The sequence below is a fragment of the Boleophthalmus pectinirostris genome, unplaced genomic scaffold (assembly GCF_026225935.1).
Source record: "Boleophthalmus pectinirostris isolate CB_2022bp ecotype Guang Dong unplaced genomic scaffold, ASM2622593v1 HiC_scaffold_20, whole genome shotgun sequence".
Lineage (NCBI taxonomy): Eukaryota > Metazoa > Chordata > Actinopteri > Gobiiformes > Gobiidae > Boleophthalmus > Boleophthalmus pectinirostris.
The window spans coordinates 16,813,842-16,834,250 of NW_026571153.1; the positions used below are offsets into that span (position 1 = coordinate 16,813,842).

The following is a 20,409-nucleotide window of genomic DNA, read 5'->3' on the forward strand; positions in this document are numbered from 1 at the left end:
CCCTCCCTCTCTCACCCTCTCCTTCTCTCATGTCTCTCTATCTGTGCCTGTCTGTGTGTGTGTCTCTCTCTCTATTTATGTCTCTCTCCTTCTCGCTCATGTTTCTCTATCTCTTTCGTGTCTCTATTTATCCGTGCCTCTCTCTATCTGTCTCTCTCCCACATCTCTTTCTCATCGCTCTCATGTGTCTCTCTCATGTCCCTCTCTCATCTCTCTCTCTCTCTCTCTTTCTCATGTCTCTCTCATGTCTTTCTAATTGCCTCTCTCTATCTGTGCCTCTCCCTATCTCCCTCCTTCTCTCCCCCTCTCCTCTCTTTCTGTGTCTCTGTCCCTCTTTGCCCCTCTCCTTCTCTCTCTCCTCTCTCCTTCACTCTACCTCCTTCCCTCCCCTTCTCCTTCTCTCTCGCTCTCTCTCTAGTCTCTCCCTCTCATTAGTCCGATCTGTCCGGCCCTGTATGACTCGGAGCCTCCTGCTGTCTCCCTGCACAGAGGCAGAGCATTAGCCATGAACTACACCAACCTGAACGTTTCAACAGATGCGCGTTTCTCTAAAGGCAACACAAGCATTCAGGCAAATCTGTCATTACTATTCTGCCTCAAAACGACTAAATCTACAATATAAAGCTACACAGTACTACAAAGGTATACGGTAGTTGGTGGATATTTGACATTTTTTTATGTAAAGTAACGCTGGACAATTTGGGAAAGAAATTACATTGAAATTTGTTTTGTAATCAGGTCTAGGTTTAGTAGTCGATCTAGTTTGGGCATTTCTCCAGCTCTGCCAAGTAATATTAACTGAACAGCATTTCATTCACATTTTTTTACTCCTATAAATGTGTAACCCGGTGTCTGAACTTTTTGAATAATCGCAAGGAAATGCAGAGAAGTGGGCGAGTATGGATCAAATGTGAACATTTCTGCGCTCTAAAGCCTCAAATACTGGACAATTTTGGATTACTTAAACATATATGAATTAATTGAAAAAATGACAAATTTGTGTAGAGAACACAGTTATAACATGATTTAAAATGCGTAAAGGTTCATGTTACATAATACGTCCCCTTTAAGTTCTTATTTATCCGCACGTTGCAATTTAGTCCATTGCCTTTTATTCCTTTTTTATAACACAAAATTAACTCTTGTGAGCTTTAAGACATGTTATAATGTTGTTACCTCCTCAACAGTTTTTTAAGAGCTCCCTTTTATCTTTTGATTAGTAGAAATGGGCAATTCTAGAGCTGAAATCATCCAAATGATTCTAGAGAAGGTGTAAAAACACAGTGGAGTACTTTCTGTTTTACCACATGACATCAAAAGGTGGAAATGTTTTTCACTTTGACATAAGAAAGCCTAAATATGGAGAGTTTGTGCATTAAACCTGTGTGAATGAAATAAAACACAACTCTAGGTATGTTTGTGATGAGGAAACAACATAACATAGATTAGCAAATAGCGTAAAATGGACCATTTAAATTCCACCTCTTTGGTTTTAACAAGTACTAGTTACCTTACACATCAATAATTAGCAAGATAATCTACAAAATTTAAGAGAAGTTTAACATGACCTCAGGGTTTTCTAAGTTTAGTCTTTGATCCGTCTTCAAATCTTTCGCCTGATGGATGACTTTAATTTGTAGCCTGGAAATTGGAATACTAATCTGAGACAAATTATCGGATAACTTTTAAATCCAAGGCTCTCTTTCCCTCTTTCCTCACTCTTTCCTCTCTTTTCATTTTCCTCTCCGGTTGTATGCAAAGCCGGCTCTGCTTTTCCCTAGTTACATAACACCCGCAAACTGAGAATTGGTTGAATTAATGAAACGCAAAAGAGCACTGCTAATGGATACGTTTTCTGAATCCCACCATGAGTTTTCAGGCACATTGCTGCTGGTCAGAAGTTCGCCCAGTATTAAAGATGCATAAGATGAACAAGGATTTAGAATTGGACCCTAGGCGCATATCGATTCAGTGGATGTAATTTCCTCGCTCTTTTTAATTAAGATTTAATAATTTTTAGAAATAGTGTTGCTTAAAGGTGCGTTGTGTAACTTATCTGTTTATGTAAAGTTGTTTTTGTTTTGTTTTTTACACCCATAATGGCAAAAATGCAATATAGATTTTAGGTTTAATGCTGTACTGTGGCACTAAAGATCATATTTGATTGCAACTTTGTTCCAAATTCAAATCTGGTTTAGTTTTTAAAGATGCATTGTGTAACTTTCTAATGCACCGTTTGGTCAGTGTGATTCTTATATCCAGCGATTTTTTTCACTGTAAACCCAGTTCAAACCTGGTTTAGTGCTGCGTTAAAGGACACATATTACACTGTTTTCTGTGTTATAATGTTTCCTCATCACAAACATACCTGGAGTGTGTTTTTGTTTTCATTCATGCATATTTAACACACAAACCCTGCAAATTTAGTTCTTCCCTCAAACAGAAAACACTGCCAGCTTGTGATGGATGTCATGTGTTCATACAGGAAGTGCTCCACTGTGTTTTAAAGTGCAGACACCTTCTCTAGAATCATTTGAATAATTTCAGCCCTGGAGTTTCCAATCTGCCCTGAACTAAAGGTTAAATGATTCTTTTTGCTTGAAAACTACGGCTTCAAGGTGGTTTTAAGCTTTGGAGATGTACACAGACTTATAATAAAAGATTTTTTAGACATGTGTGAATGAAACAAAACACAACTCCAGGGGTGTTTTTGACAAGATAACAGCATTATAGCATGACTTAAAGCTCACAAGAGTCCATACTGAGTAATATAAGACCTTTAAATAACGTTTTGTTGCTAAATGAACTCCAATATTTTTGTCTCTATACAACATTGAATTATAATCTAAATGTTTTTCCGGTTCCTACTATTTTACATTTGTCGCTAAAGGGAAGAAAACTGCTTTTACTTCTACACTGTACAAGCTATTATTACATTGTGCCGTGTAATGTTTTGGCAGCGCTGGGTGTTACTCTTGTTAATAATGAGAGGGCTGTTAGAAATTCCACAGGAGGAAAAGTTCACACTGTTTCCATTGTCAGGACGAGGAAATGCATGGAAGATGTGTTGAGAGGTTGCCAATGCACTAACGACCACAGCTTTGACATGACCTACTCCATATTATAATAATGTTGTTCTTCCTGCTCAAATTTAAGGATATTTGTGACCTCAGTGGTTGTAGATTTGTTATGTTAGCAATGACGATGGTGTGTAAATAAAGGGTTGTAGGTGACGTGGTTTCATGTGGATGTCTTGCCGAGGCTAGTAGGGTCGTACTTTTGGCAATTCTGTGTTTGAAAGAATTATGAATAAATTGTGGTTTTGAGCAAGACTGAAATTTAATCAATGATTCTCCGCACTCTCCCTCAAGAAGTGCATTGCTGTTTGTTTATTTATTTATTTATTTATTTTAATTAGTTGGTTAGTCAATGGCAATATGGACTCAGTTGAGTTTTTACCCCTATCAGAATCAAAGCGTGTATGCTAACATGCTAACAGTTGCTAGCATAAATAATGGTATACTGTATTACGCTAAAAGGCTTCAACATTTTGTCATTGTATTATTAGGCTAGTTCTTTGTCAAATTGTGAAATGGTTGTGAAATAATTGTCATGTTTTGCCTTAAAATTCAATGTACAAATAAGAATATGCATTAAAACTAGTCCAGTAACACTTTCTGTATAATATTAGCCATTAGCAAAAGACGAATGCTAAAACAAGAACCACTGGCTAAAATATGGCCAAGTTACTGAAGTCTATCAAGGAATATGAATGCCCTTTTTAAAATGGGTCTGAAATGAGGCCCTGGATAATCACCTTCCATTATTAAGGGAAAGGCCAATTTGCTGAAACATTTTTAGCTCTTTGCAGAGAAAAGTGACAATATGGTGTGACCTCAGCTAGGCTAGGCGCGTTAAAGCTAGTGTCATGGTGTGGCCAGTCTCAAGTTTCTGTTGCAATAACCTTTTGTTTCCTATCACTAGAAACCAGTTAAAGTTTTTTACTTGTGAATAATATTTTCAGAGCTGCTGTGTACTGTCAAATGAAATAACCAAACCAAAAACTGTGTTGAAATAGCTTTGCAAATTGGGAAAGTTGTCAAGTTGAGTTTGGTGGTTGTTTATTAAAGCAATCCAAAAAGGTGCACATTTTTATTGGTTAGTTTTGTGGCTGGGCAGATCTGATTTAGAGAAATTGTTGCGGTGGATGAGATGAAACTACCTTTGGGCTTTGCATGTCATCCAGCCCAATGCTTAATTAGATAGCACAGCATGAGGTGGCGTTAGGAACCACAAGTATGTTTGATAAGAAAGTTTTACTCTAACAAATTCACATGAGTCATTCATAAAGACTAAACTGTTTATATACAAGCTCTGAGCAGAGGCTGAAGCAAGCCTCTGCTTCATTAACAACTACACTCTTTTATTTTTGTTTTTAAAAATGTTCAAAGTTATGCCATCACAAATAGCCTATGCAACAGTACCACATTAAAGTAATTTTTATGTGTAACATGTTTATATATATTTTGTATAAATGTGTCTCTTTATACATTTCATATCCATTTCAGGTTGTTAGAGCTGGGCAGTTTTTCCCCATATTGACCGAATTTTGTCTAAAAAATAAATAATACAACACCATGAAATAGTAAAATATTTCCTCCAATGTCTAAACTCTGCTCCAAACCACATGCTTTTCCTGAGGATTGGCTGTGGACTTTGATGTTTGCACTCCCTATCCACTCAAGTCAAAATGTCTTTTACCGTTTATATTGTCTTGAATATCACAATAAAAAAGACCCAAGCTGATTGTTGACCAGTAGAAATGACGGACTCTAAATCTCAATACAAATCCAGTTATCTACACTGCCCTAAATAATGAACGTTATGATTTAGAGATCCATTAGAAAGCACTTTCTCTTTCTGGATGTATAGGTGTTTAGGTTTAAGGACCATTTATTTGAGTACACCAAGTTGTTGATTTTTCTTCTTTGCACCTTTATTGATATTTGAACACTGGCCCACCTCTGTTTGGCCATATAAACTCGCTTTGAACCTGCCATAGACATTTGCTCTGTACAGTATGTTCTGGAGCAGGTTAGTTGGGGGCCAAGTTCGGACCTGTCTTTCTGAGTAGGTGCAAAATGTCCCAGACTGGTTGACATGAATGTAGCTACTGCAGCCCCTCAGTGGTAAGTCCAAAGCCCCATGGTCCCTGGTCTCGGGTTAGAGTGTCACAGCAGGTGCTCTGGTGAAGGCCATACTGGGGCCATGGTAACTCTATCTGGGATGGAGGTGTGTGAAAACCCCCAAATACTATTAGACTGACACAAAATCTACTCATAAAACTAAATACTCATTTGAGTAATTACTGATACTACGAATTACTTTTGATCTTTTCAGGTAACGCTGTTGTAAAATGAAAGAAACTTGGGTTGTCATGGAAACTTAGACACCCAGATACTAAAACTAATGATATATTAATTTGAACAGATTTTGATACTGATTAAAACATCACGAAGAGAGTAGAACATAGTTCTGAAATGATCTTGAGCTGCATCACTAAAAAGAGATCACATGGCAATAATAAATACTACTACTGTTTTGTGTTTAAAATAACTTCTACAAAGACTTAAAAAATAAAATAAAATTATTATCACCAGACCTATTGAATTTGGTATTACTATTTTGTATTAAAATTAATATTATCTTAAACCAGTCTTAAACTATAATATAAAGACTGAGAATTGGGGTATACAGACAATACTTTGTAGTACTTTAAGAGTTTGTTATCGGTTGAGATGAAGATATTTTGCAACCTTGTATGTTCTGCAGAGTATTTGAGAATAAAAATGATTCGTTTTTTTTACTATGAATGACAAAATTAGCTTTTCCTTTATTCAATTTGTTACATCTAACAAGCAAGAAACATCTCAAACCATTTTAATGAAAAACTTCATTTGAAGATAAACATGGTCTTACAACATTTTAACCTTAATTTTAAGTTGCAAATATCAAATGGCCTTGCTTTTTGTGTCTAGATTGATTTAATATTCATAGATTTTTTTTTTCTGCCTACATTTTAGTTAACTTTAATCAGATGTTCAGTTGTAGTCTTTGTTACTTTAGTACACTACTGTTTCTGCATTTCACTTTAGGTACTGACTCATACAAACCAGGGACACCAACAAAATCATCTTATTAGACTAAATTATATTCATCTGAAGTCTTTTACACCCATTAAAGGTTCTATATTTAGCAAAACTGACTCTTGTGAACTTTAAGCCATGTTAGAATGTTGTTGCCTCATTAAAAACCTACCTGAAGTCATTTTTTTTTTCATTTACACATGTTTTAGTACTTCTTTATTATTAGTATGTCTGTATCTCCAAAGCTCAAAATGTTCTGCTGTACCTTGTGATGTCATGAAGCAGTAAGTTAACAACTTTTTACATTTTGTTGAGTAGAGATTGGCAATTCAAGATCTGAAATCTTCCAAATGGACATCACAAGGTGTATTGTCTGAACATGCATGGTTTGTCTGTCGTGTGAATGAAAGAAAACTCCACTTCAGGAATGGTTGTGACGAGAAAACGGCATTATAACATAGATCGGAAAATAGCGTAGTACGTGCCCTTTAATCCAGATTTGAGTCAGTATCAGTTTTCCTTGATCCACCCACTACAGGTTGAAAATCCACCTGTGACTTCATTTTAAATCCTTCTCTTGAATGGAATTCTCTTGTGTCTTTAGCCCCTTTAGCGCTACTCTAATTTCAGCTGATATCACCTTAGGGATCCATGCTTTCACTCATAATCATTACCGCACCCAAGCTTACCAGGTCCATGCAATGCACCCAGTCTGGAAGTATATGTTAATTAGAAACACTAACACAATTTGAGCAGTTGAAAAATCCCTCTGTTCTATTTTGTACCTGTAATGTGTCAGCCGTGAGTCGGAGGAACAAAATATTAACAAAGAGAGAATGCTAATAGTGCTGTCAATTTCAAACTTCAACTTCTTTTTATTCAGTTAGCGTCAGCTGCTATAATGGCGTTGACATGGGGCCCTTTGAAAACATTGAAATTCTGCTACACAGCTCTTTCATTTTTGCCCATGTAAAGAGACCTTCGTTATTTGCATAGAAATAGTCTGTTTTTTCACTCTGCAATTAGTTTAGAAAGTACAATGCATTAAATGAAAATTGGATTGAGGCTACTGAAAACTGCAGTTGTATACAGGGTTGTATTGAGTGGTGCTGAGAGGCTGTTTTATGTAAAGATAATTATAGAAATTCACAGGAACATTGCTTTGTAATGGTTTTGATTAATTTCATCGCCTGGTGTTGTGCCCACAAACCACTAGATTAAATGACAGCTTTTATACCCAAGAGACTTAATATACAGAAATGTTTGTTATCTGTATTTCTTAAGATGTCTGTAGCGTAGTTTTGTACTACAGTTGGTCATATAGTTAAGATTAAGTCCACAAAAAGGATAGAATTTTAAAAAATCTGGGTCAGTTTTAACATGTAGTTTTGCTTATGCTTACATTGTGGACTCTTATTTGCGCCATATTTGTGACTGATCAAAATATATTCAAAATTGTATTGTATTGTAGCAGTGATCAATTAGAAATCCAGATTAGATTTGCGATATATGATTTATTAATATGAAACTGTTTCACGTTCATGTTTTAAATGTAGGCAGAATTGATGAAAAGACTATGAACTGAACTGAAAACTAATACAAGAATCACATTTCAGAACATGTTTGTGCAGCTCTAAACTACAAGGTTAGCCACTTTTATACAGAAAAAGATGGGATATGTTGAGCAAATGGTGGTATATCAAAAATGACAGCCTTTGCATTTTGCTAATTACGTCCATTTAAATTGCTGTTTCAATTAGATTAAATGATTCAATTAGATTCATCTTGCAGCCCTATTGTAGTGTATTGTATTCTGAAAGCTGAGAAATAACCTATAATAAAACCTGTCATCATAGCAGATCTTCATTTACAAGACAAATTCTCAGAAAGTGTTGCGTTTGGCTATAAATATTGATGAAGAGGAATCACTGGGATCATAGCAGTTAGGATGTGAATGGTCTCAGAGGGAGGTCTTAACATGGCTCCCGTGGGGGGCAGCTCCCCTGAAGTACCTGCTAATCAAACTGCTTAAACGCTTGTGCTCACTGCTGCGGAGCCAGCCATGCATTCTCATAAGCCCTTTGTCAAGGGAGCCTCTTTCAATATTAGCAGATGAAAATGTGTTCAATGATAAGGGTAGGTAAAAAATTATTCAAGCAAAAATACAGAAGTATGTCAGGTTCAGATCTTATGTGGGGAATGATGGGGCTGCTTGTGGTTTGGTTTCTGCTCTGGATTTTGTTTGTGGTTTCCTTTATGAATTTAAAAGACCCATTTTACGCAGTTTTCTGATCTATGTTATAATGTTGTTTCCTCATCAAAAACATACCCGAGTTGTGTTTTGTTTCAGTCATTCATGCATGTTTAACACACAAACCCTGTATATTTAGGCTGAATTCTTCTCTCAAACAGAAAACACTCTGTTCTGCCTTGTCATGTCGTAATACAAGAAGTCCTCCACTGTGTTTTTAAACTCCATACACATTCATAAAAATCATCTGGGTAATTTCAGCTCTGGAATTGCCAATCCACTGACAAAAAGATAAAAGGTAGCTGTTAACTTGAAAACTACCACTTTACAAAGTAGAACAGAGCAATTTGAGCTAATGTCTAATAATAAAGGATTATTCAAACAAACATTCAAAAACACAAATAAAATTAAATTTCTTCTCTTCTCCATGTGAATAATCTGAATTTTACTGAATCCAAGCTGATAATTTCTGGAGACGAGTCCCTGGGTGCTACATTGTGACTCCCACTGTTCCTGCATGTTACTCAAGTGGGACTGGAGGATGGGTCAAATGCAGAAGACAAAGTATAATACCACAAGCCTAAATGTTCAAATATATTTAATGTCAACAAAAAGAAAGAAAGAAAAAGAAGTTTTAGGGCTGCAAGGACAATTTATGTTTAGACAGAGTTTTGGATAAAGCAGATTTTACAACACAAGGAGCACTTTCTTGTTTCACTTTTTATTCAGCCACACAGTTAACATGATTTTTCCTGATCTGAAAACTCTCTGACAATGTTCTTCTGTGTATGTCTCACACGTGTACTGCTGTGTTTTGTGTGGAAATACAGTTTGGATGTTCAGAGCAAGAATGTACCTGTTATAAGTGCCACATTAATTGAAGCCTCCGCTCTATAAAGTCAGTACATCGACACACTCCACATGCATCGTCATATTTTCCAAGTCAAATTGTTGCAGCTCTGTTAAGTATAGCTTTGTTCACAGTGGGAAAAGTAACCAAAATGTTGTACTGCTATTAAAAAAAAAAGAAATAAGGTGTCAGAAAACTCGAAATTGCTATTCCTTTTTTATTTGAGTTATTCATTGAATGGAACACGCGTGCCCTCTCACATTATGACCAGGCCTTCAGTTGATGCTTTTTAGTCTCACTGGCTTTTAACCCAGCATGAGAAATGTGTGCTCCTCTGACTGTCTTTTATTGATTTTATTTTCTATTTTTCTATTTGCTAAGTTTGGTATTTTTTGTTTTTTTATTGACTTGCTTATTTATTTTTTATGCTTTATTTGATTTAATGTGTTAATTTATGTTTTGCCGACTCTGTGCAGTACTTTGGAGACTTAAATAAAGTTGGATTAGATTCGATAGGTGAATTTTAACTGATTTCCTATTAACTATGATCAGAAGTAATATGATTTCTATCTCTTTCTCCCTCTGCAGCTGTCCCATTTCCTCCCAGTCACCGGCTGACGGCTAAAGAGGTGTTCGACAGTGATGGGAAGCCCAAAGTGGACGTGCTCAAAGCCCATCTGACAAAGGAGGGTCGTGTGGAAGAGTCAGTGGCTATGAGGCTCATCGGGGAGGGAGCGGCCATTTTGAGAGCAGAGAAAAACCTGCTGGACATAGAGGCTCCAGTCACAGGTATGAAGTCTGTTTTAACGACTAGAGATAACCTAACACGAACGACACATAAAGAGACAATAGAAACACAAAAGAAGAAAATATAGACTTTTTCTTTCGTTTCTAAGCTTCCTCCTTGTAATCTTAATTGTACTTCTCTGGTCTAAATAAAAGGCCAACAACATAAAGACATGTGATACTTTTTGCATTTGTTATAAAAAAAATCTGTGACTGTATGGTCAGAGTTTAAACTGATTAAGTGTTCTTTTTTAGCTTAGTGGTATATGTAGGGATGTAACAGTAACTGAAATATCGTGATATCGTATCGTCAAAGTTCTCACAATAATATCGTGGACCATCACAATATATCGAATTACAAGTAAATTAAGAGTTATGGTGCAGCTATAGCTAAAAAAAGACAGAGGAATCTACAGAGACCCTGATCCTTTGCTCCATTTCAGCGCAGACTACATCAAGAAATAACAGTTCTAAGCACTGTTAAGTCTTTTGGATTAAGTCTTGTCAAGGCATTTTAAGAGGAAAAAGTAGCATATTAACATTTTTAGCTGTTTAGCCTCCACAAAATATCATAATAAATATTGTACTGTGAGATGTATATCGTGAAAATATCGTACCAAGAGATTTGGATTTTGTTACATCCCTAATCGTGAGCCTCTCCACCGTATCATGATCTTTCTCACGATATCGCAATAAATATCGTACCGCGAGTTTCATACCGTGATGAAATCGTATCGCGAGACTTGGATATCGTTACACCCCTAGGTATATGTATTGCTTTTTCAAAACACTGGAATCAATTCTTTATATATTAGTTGGTTCAATTTCAGACTAAAAGGTGCATTCATACATTCAAAGTAAGATTTACTATTATAAACATCTTCAGTACTTGTGAAAATGCTTGTCTCTCACAACACTCTGTATAGTGTGACCTTTAGCTTATATGCATAAATGTATAAAGGCTAAATATTTATAGGTCTACAGACTCTGACTGTGCTCACATCTTTTAAAAGTGCACTATGTAACTTTATGGTTGAGGGTCCACCACCTGCTTTTTTCTGTCCCTATGTCATTGTTCTGCCTGGAATGTTCCACAGTATGACATTAAACAGTTGTACCTTACATTTATTCAATTACAGGTGGTTTTACAGCTCAAAATACCTTAAAAAAATAGATATTCTGACTCCATGGAGATACAAAGGTTTAATGCCACACTGTGAAACATGCCAGACAAAGCAATAACATCTCCATGGAGAAAAACGTTTGACTGACCCTCCACCAGAAAAGTTACTCAATGCACCTTTTAAGTAATTGAAGAAGCTGCCAAACCTTGATTACTCCAAACTCTTGTGTTTAAACGCATTACCAGTTCTTTATCGCAGCTGTTCAGTTTTCAAACACATTCTATTTTAGGATGCAACAAAAGTAAACTGACAGCTTACAATACATTTTTTAAATAATGTAATCACGATTTAGTAAATTAGTTTTCTTGTGGCCAATGTTGTTTTCGGAGTGTCCAAGGTAAAGAGCAGTAATTGCTTTTACATAACTGGCTCTGACTGCTCCGTTGTCTAAAACCAACCGTAAACAACAGGCTTTCTTTGTGTCTGGAAGTCCAACTAACGAATCAACAGCCTTTGTCTCCACCCATATCCTAATTCTCTGTGTTGTTTATTACGACGTTTTCAAAAACTATAGCTGGACTGGACATTTGAGGTTTAGACATTTTGTGTGGGCAGTCGGAAACGCGTGTTCAAAGAGTGCTGTGTTATGAAGCAGAGTAAAGTAAATTTTGTTAATTAAGTGACTCATTGTGCCTTCCAGCCCTTGCACGGATCACAGCGCAGCGTATTTTAGGAAACTCTGAGCCCGACTTTGGCCAATTTGGGAAACTAATGTGATGACAGGAGGATCACAAGAGAGTGGTTCTTTGAAAAATAAAGAAAAAAATAACTTCTAACCTTTGCGACTCTAAGAAAAACATTTTGGTAAATACTACAAACACACAAGCTGGAATCAAGCCGGACATTCTGGGATTCCGTTATGGGGTGCCAAGATCTTTCACAAAATTTCCTGTGTGTGGAAGCGCATTCATTGCTGTTCCTTTAGGAAAATAGAGGCAGTGTTTATTTGAAAATTCATGTTAGAGAATCATTTTGGAGAATATTAGTGGTTACATCAAATGGCCCATTGAAATTTGATTTTATTGCCCTGTACCTGCTCTAGCCCATTTTTCTTTTTGTTTAGTTCCTATGAATGGGTTTTAGAAGTTAGCACAGTTGCCATAGTGATTAGCAATTGAAAACAAAATATTGTATAATCAAAAATCAAAATGTTGCACAGAACAATTTTTTTGTAAATTTTTAATGACCTTTTATTTAGTTTTTATTTCGTTTTCATTAACAAAAATATCACATTGACGAAACCCATGCTGAAATGTGTTAATGAACAAATATAACGCTGGGTAGCTGCTTGCTAATGCATATGCACTACTCGATTCTATTGTTGCGTTTCTTATTGGTCAAGTGTGTGGTCCCTCCATTAGACTTTCTGATTAAACCGCTTTGATGTTGTAATCACAGGTTGTACCCTCCTCCACCTGTCTATGGCTACCATGCACATTTTTATCTCTTGCGAATTATGTCATCACCAAAACAACTCCTGTGAAGTCCACCAAGCCACATAACCACATGGAATAATCCTTTTACACTTACCCATATTCTGTTGCAGTGATAAGGTGCTTGTTTGAAGTCAGAGCCAGTATTTCTGTTTTTATTGCATAGAAAATGAGTTCCCTGGACCAGTGGTGGCTCCCGAACCTTTCACACAAACTAACACCAAAAAAAAAGGATTGGCTTTCCAAGTATCACCAGATATAAATCAAGTACATAACAGGACTGTTCCGATCTAATCTCAGGTTAAACCAGGTCTAAAAGTGCACTACATAATTTTTCTGTGCATAGTTGTAAACAAGAAATTATCCAAAGGAGGACAAAAACGTGGATAAAATGAGCTCAAAATTAGGCAAAATACTTACTATATTTAGGCATAATTAGTTAGAATAACTATGTGTGTGAATCTGTGTGAACTTTGTTCTAATATTACTAATCCCTTATCTAATGCACTTTGGAAGTGATGTCACAGAAACAATTTGCTTTTGTATTCTCAAATGGAATTTCCAGAAGAAACATCTGCAAATGTTTAACCTCTAATGTACCAGTCATACCATTTATCTTGCTATATTTATTTATTTATATGTATATTAATATTTATATTAATATTTTTATTTTTATTTATTCAGCCACACCAAACATAGCATTTGAACATAATAGTGAGATTTAACCTACCCCATCTAGTGTTGTCAAAAACATCAAAAATCTGATATTTGATTCTAAAATTAAAATAGATACTAATTTGAGCAAGTATCGATACTAAAAAAGGAACATTCACCGAACAGAAATGAATTTCCAGAATAGATTTAAAATGCTCTTGATCATCAGCAGAACAAGTATAAGACCACATAGTCTATTATACACCCATGGAGCACTATGGAACCTACCTGAGAAAATGAGGAATTACACAGATGGTAGTATAAAAGAAAGTGCTATTATTTATGTTGAAAATGACATTCTGTTGTCTAAAGTGTCTTTTATTATCATCATGGTATTGGAATAGATATTAAGTGTCAAGTCTATTCCTTAGTATTGAGTCAAGTTTGAAATATTATATCTGACAACACTAGCCCCATCTTTCTTAGTAATTACTGTGATGTCATCTGAAACCAAGCAACATTCCTTTTATAGTCTAAGCTAACATGTCTTGTTTTTTTCCTTCCTGTAGAATTGAGATTATGTTGTACTTGTGTGTGCTGCTTTGTGACAGGAGTCTTGTCGGACCAGTAAACCTGCTCTTTTGTTGTTCTACATGGAAACAGCCCACTGCTTCTCTCTTCCTCTCTCTCTCCCTCTCTCTTTCTATCTCTCTTTCCTCTCTCCATCCTCCCACTCAACACCCCTGTCTCAACCCTACCCCTCTCCTCCCTCCCACTCCCACATGCAGCGCCCTTTCAAACCTGGATCTCTCTGCTCTTACAGCCTGTCTACCCATAAAACATTTGTGCTTCGTGGAATACACCATTGGTTCTCAAACTGTGGTGAGGGTACAAGTAGTCGGTGTACCTTTATCTGGTTGGTCTGAAGTGAAATTTTGAAAAAGTTTATCCAGCTTTAGTCCTGGTTTGGTCCCGCTTCAGGCTTTGTTGTCTTTTGTTGAATCCTGTTTAAAGTAGTAGTTTGTAGACCAGTTGGTGTTGTCCTTTTTGGCCCTTAACTTGTCCTGCAGGATTTGGTACTTGCACAGTTTGGTCTAGTTCTATTTTAGTTCAGTATTTTACTTCATTTTATCCGTGTTTCATGCTGATAATTTGTGCTTTTGTCCTGTGATTTTTCTGGAATTGACAGCAATCTACAGGCATTACTAAAAAAAAAAAAAACAGTATTTTGGATGGGAGTAAATGTTCAGTAATAGTAATAATTGAGTACTTTTTCTGAATAGCTTTAAAATGGTCTTGAGCTGTATCAGAACAAGACCACATGGACCAATATGGAACCTACCTAGACAAAATATAAGGCCACATGGTAATATAAAAGAAAGTGTCATTTAATGTTGAAAATAATATTTTATTGGAACAAATATTGAGAATTGCATTTAGTCCTTTGTATTGAAATAGAGTTTGACATTTTAGAATCGTGACCATACTAGTAAATAACCTAAACATCTAGATTATGGCTTTATAACTTTCTTACAGTTTACTGCATTTCCCTCTTCAACTCCCATAATGTATTTATTTGTGCATTTTTTTTATTTTTTTTTTTATCTTTCCATGTCAGACATTCTTCCCCCTCCCTCCCTCCAGCCCTCTTTTCCTCCCGTCCCCTGCCACCACCACCACTGAGCAAACTCCAGTTTCAACATAGCGCACGGTCAACAAATTAGTATGTAAATATTTATCATACATGCAAAAAGTGCTGTGACATGTCAGCTCTCTGGACTAGTCACTTCCTGGTCGGGGCAGATGGCAGGTGGGGTTGTTGTGAGCACAGGGAGGGGCTGCTGGGTACAAGCTGCTCCTGTGGCCTCCGCACAAGTCACAGACGCCATATTGTGTACATCGCCAGGCAACTGCGAAGCTTCATGCTGCTCCTGCACATGGGCTGCTCAGTTCATAGCATCACATGGTTAATACAGTGGTAGACTAAACTGGTAGACAAGATTTTAATGAGCAACATAGTGAAGTGTGTGGTACAACCTTGTAGTGTTGTCACCCTAGTCAAATTTGAAACTTGATGTTGTTAATAAGGGATACATGTGTTACTCAGTACCAATTCTAATACCACGACCATAATAAAAAATAAAATAAAAAACACTCCATACAATGCCATTTTCTATATTAAATCAAAGTACTTTCTTTTATATTACCATTTGACCTTACATCTGTGTACTCTCTCAGTCTTCCAGGTAGATTCTATAGTGGTTCATCAGTGTATACAAGTATTTGTGCTCTTATACTTGTCCCGATACAGCTCAAGATTATTCTAAATCTATTCAGGAAAGTTGCATTTCTGTCCTCTGAATGTGGCTTTTTTAGTATCAATATTTGCTCAAAACAATATCTAGATTCAATATTAGTTTTAGCATTGATTATCTGATTTTTGGTACTTTTGACAACCTGACTATCTCACAATGATAGAGAACCATAAAGTAAACAATGTGTACATTCAGGGATAATTGTTAATGAAAACTCCTACGCAGAGTTGGGTAACAAAATTTTTTATGGCTAACTTTTTGAACAATATGTACCTTATGAGTAGTAGTCTGACTATACTTTTCATCTACTATATTGCACTATTTTGTCTGAAGCATCAATACTCTTGACATATTTGTATGCATTTTCAATATTTCAAACTATTGTTATATTAAAGGTGCACTATTTTCTTCTCTGGTAGATGTCCACCACCTGCTCGTCTCCTTAGATATTATTGATTTTGCTGAATGTTCACGATATGACATTACAGTTATTTTTATTGACTTGAAAAACATGCATACTTACAGTGAGACTACTTGTCTGTTCACATACCTGACCTGGAATTTTCGAGTCAAAGTAATAACATCTCCAGGGAGACAATCAAGTGGCAGATGCTGCACCAGAACAGTTATATACACCTTTAACAGCTCATGTATTCTAGTCACAGCATGGTTTTGCTCCATTGTGTGTAGAGTAAGTACTTTTAAAGCCGACTTTTTCTTGGTAAAGTCGTCCATGGTTCTTGTTTAATGTGTGAAGGTGGTTGCTCTGTGTGCTGAAGTCAGATCATTAGACCCGTTGCAATAGCCTCTAATGCAGTCAACCTCCACAAGAGAAAAACAAGAGTCACTGTCACTGTCAGCGACGGTGTGGGCCAATGGTTAACAAGGAGAAGAATGAGCTAATTGATTATTACAACACAAGAGGTTTAGGGTGTCAGGGCTGGAGCTTTGTTTGGTTTTCTGTTCGTAATTTTTGTGGGAATGGATCAATCGGCAAATGTGTTTTTGATTTGTTAATGAGTGTTGGACAATTGTAAGTCTGAAATTGCAAATCACAACCCACTTACAGATATTTGTGTTTCCAGATCTATGATTGTTCTACACGCGCTGTTAAATAGACATTAAAACCACCATTCACAAAGTCTATATCATGGCTCCTTATTTATCAAGCAAAAATAAGGTTTTTCCTGCATACACATAAAACTAACAGTGGTCTAATGTGGTAACTCAAAGTACTGACGAAGCACGTATACAGTATAATGTTCATCTCTAATAAAACTCCAATCCCTTATCTATCAAACTGTGTAGTGTGGAGCTGCAAGATAAGTTGCTATCAAACAGAAATTTATAATCATCAGGATTAGAAAATTGCAAAGGCTGTTAACCATGTATTTTAGATTACTTCAAACAAGTGAACTGCATGATACTTGTATTTGTTATCAGTTCATATTTCAGTCGTTTCTCCAGTGTTAATACTCCTTGATGGGGTTGTCAAAAGAAAATCAGATACTAATCAATACTAAAACTAGTATCGAAAATAGATACTAATTTGAGCAGGTATCGATACTGAATAAAAAACACAAACTGGATAAAATTTCATCAGTTTTATCAGAACTATTGTAAGACCACATGGTATAATAAACAAATGCTATTACTTTGCGTTGTTACTTATTTAGAATGTATTATGACCATTTATCTTTTTGTTATTTCTCTTTTTGTTATTATATTATATTGTGATGTGTAAGCTACTGTGTCCAAATAATTTCCCTTGTGGTTCAATAAAGTCTAAGTGTTGAAAATTACACTGTTGTCTCAAAAAAGAGCTTTTAAAATGATAATTTGGATAGTAAAATCAGTATCTTCTATTCTTTAGAACTTTCTTTTTTATTGCAAATCTTTTATTTATTAGATAACCACAATTAGTTATTCTTAACACTATTCCTTCAACACTGACACATCCGCAACTAGACTTAACATCTATACAAATAAAACATACATAGGTTATTATTAAAAAGCCATCTCTCTCAAACCCTGGCTCCCCTTCTGAAAGGATGCAGTCTTTTGGAGTGGCCTGGCTTGGTTCTGAGGCTGGGTTGTGTAATGCTACTGCCCACTCACTGTAGCTGCGGTCCTGCTGGTCTGCTGTGGCTGTTACCGGGGGAGACCACTCGAATCGCACACACAAAGCACAGCCAGGACGGACTGTGGTAAAACACTCCCACCTTCTCTTCTTATGTGGGCTCTTTGCTTCTCACCTCGATCTGCTGTGACAAGTAGGCAGGCTACACTGTAAAAATACAGCGGGTCTGAAGATACAAAACAGCTCGGTTTGCAGCACAAATGGGAATATCAGTGTTTTTTTATTTCATTTTTAAATTTAGAAGTAAATTTTTAGGATTCTAATTTTACTTGATTATAATTAAATTGGCGACAGTAGCTCAGTTGGTAGAGCGTTTGTCCACTGATCCGAAAGCTGGTGGTTTGAATCCCGCGCTCTCCATAAACATCATTAGTTGAGCGGTTAGATCTACTGACACAAAGGTTGGTGATGCAATTCCAGGTCCCACAGATGAACGCTGTTCTTGTGTCCTTGGGCAAGACACTTAACCTACCTTGCCCTCAGTGTCTGCGTACACTGGTGTATGAATAGCAGTGAAATTGTGAGCTGTTCCTTGATGTAAAGTGCCTTTAAGGTGGAAAAGCACTATATAAAAATGTGACCAGTTACAGTTTAAAGCTATTTTATGTATAATCTGCTACTTCTTTATTTAAAGATGCACTAAGTTACTTTTCTCAGCACTCTTGACTCTTGTTGTTGTTCACAGCAATTTATAGTTAAGGTGGCCCCCTTGACAAGAAGTGGCCCCTGCCTTGACTACGTCCCTCCAAATCACGTGAATCCTCGCAAAACTATGGTCGTCTCACGGAATCTCTGCGCACCCCCTCTGATCGTCACATGCATTTTATTGTTTTGAAAATGCTTTATACACCAAAAAACAACATATTAACATTCTTTGTAAGTTTTAGTTTAGTTTTTGATGCTCTCTGCACTGCGACACTCCCCCTTCAAAGCTCTATCCCAACACAATCAGTGTGCATCCTGTTAATGAAACTACTGCACACCAGGTTTGTCAAGTTGTTGTGTCACAGGTTTATATTTTTATGGAGATTTGTCGTGTTGCAGCATGAATGACAGGCTTGTGGACTGATCAATAGACAGAATCTTACAGCTAGTCATAAGGAGGGTTCAAATCAGGCCCAGGGGAGATCATATTTACTGAAACATGTGTGAATGACACCTAAAACCTCTTCAGGCATATTTCTGATGAGGAAACAACATTATAACATGGTACAAAGCTCAAAACCCTCTATTTAAAGGGGAGGAGAGCCCTTTTACTTCCTGAAAACAGTTAAGGTCTCCATGGTTCCTCGCTGTCCTTTTAAATATTTTGTCTGGTGATTAAAGCATTACCTCTGCCACATAAACTCACTTTTTCTCTTCTCACGCTGTGCCCGTTTTCTCAAAGGTCAGGTGATGCAGAGGACTGCCGACATGGAGTGTGTTTGACAGGTGTTAAAGGTGCTCCCTCACTGCTGGCTCTCCCGCTGGGCGAACATCAAGGTTCTGAGAGAAAAGGGCCTCAGAATAGTGTTAAGTGAATTCAAATGCAGGTTTTGAAGTCCTCAAGCAGATTTCAGATTTAGATTTCCCTTACAAATAATTGGATGACATAATATTGAAATAGAAAATTAGCAGAAAAAAACATAAAATTGCATAAAAAGTAAAATCTAGGGAAGTTCAAATTACTCAAATTAAAAACATTTAACTTTCGAGTCAATTTGACTTGACAAGTAAAATTTTCTGCCAATGGAATAAGACTTTTTCTTTCTTGATTCATTCAAACACAAGAATGTGCTTATTATTTTAAGTGCAAAGACTTGTTTTTCTTATCTTTAGTGTAAGAAGATGTATTTTTCTAACTTTTTCTTAATTTTCTTAACTTCAACTTGCTTTTTGCAGTTTTGTCCTCCTTCAATTTTTTATCATTTAACTATAGGCATAAACTCTCCACAGTTTATTGCAATCAAAGTCCATTTTGGTGCAATTATCAAATTGCAAAGACTTCAATTATTTAGATAATAGAAATCAACAAAATACCTTGTTTTATAGAAAAGTATTTTTGTAACTTTGGTTTAGAGCTCTACAAACATCTTCAGATTTCAGTCTTCACTGTAATCTTAATACTTCTGGAGTTGTTTACAATGTGCACTCTGCCCTGGTAGGAAGCCAGAAAGGCCAGTGACTCATTATCCAAGTGTGTTTTTTTTGCTATTTAAGCAGCTTCTTTCTTCCCAAATTCAGCGCTTAGTTTACATTTAACTGAATTAAAGTAGCCTACCTAGATGTAAAATTGTGAAGAAATCTAGTTATCACAACACAATCGTTCCCCCCTGCGTCACTCTTTGTAGAAGCACACAAAGGTAATGTTGCGTTGTTGCCATTGGAGATGGAGGTGTGAGGTGCTTATCAGGTCAGCTGCAGATATGTCTTTTCTCTCTGATTTAAGACGACATTGTTAACAGTGACTTGCCAATGGGGCGTTTCCATAGCAATAAGCTGTGAAGAGCATGGTGCTGCGAGCCTTTTGTCACATTTTCTTTAGTTATTTCATTGTAAAGTTAGAAACAGCATTCATTTGGCTTGTATTGTATTCATTGATGGACTTTTTGTAGCAACATAGGACAGCAATTTAGGATTAGGATTGACACTGCCTACCCTTCCGTTGAAG

At 36.4% G+C, this 20,409-nt stretch overlaps 1 protein-coding gene across 1 annotated transcript in view; it reads left to right on the plus strand.

Moving 5' to 3' along the window:
• LOC110159309 (protein phosphatase 3 catalytic subunit alpha) overlaps positions 1-20,409 on the plus strand; it is a 108,173-nt gene that overhangs the window by 33,427 nt on the left and 54,337 nt on the right. Inside the window, exon 2 of the mRNA XM_020923856.2 lies at positions 9,836-10,036. Within this exon, the coding sequence (XP_020779515.1) occupies positions 9,836-10,036 (201 nt within the window). The remainder of the gene's footprint in view (positions 1-9,835; positions 10,037-20,409) is intronic.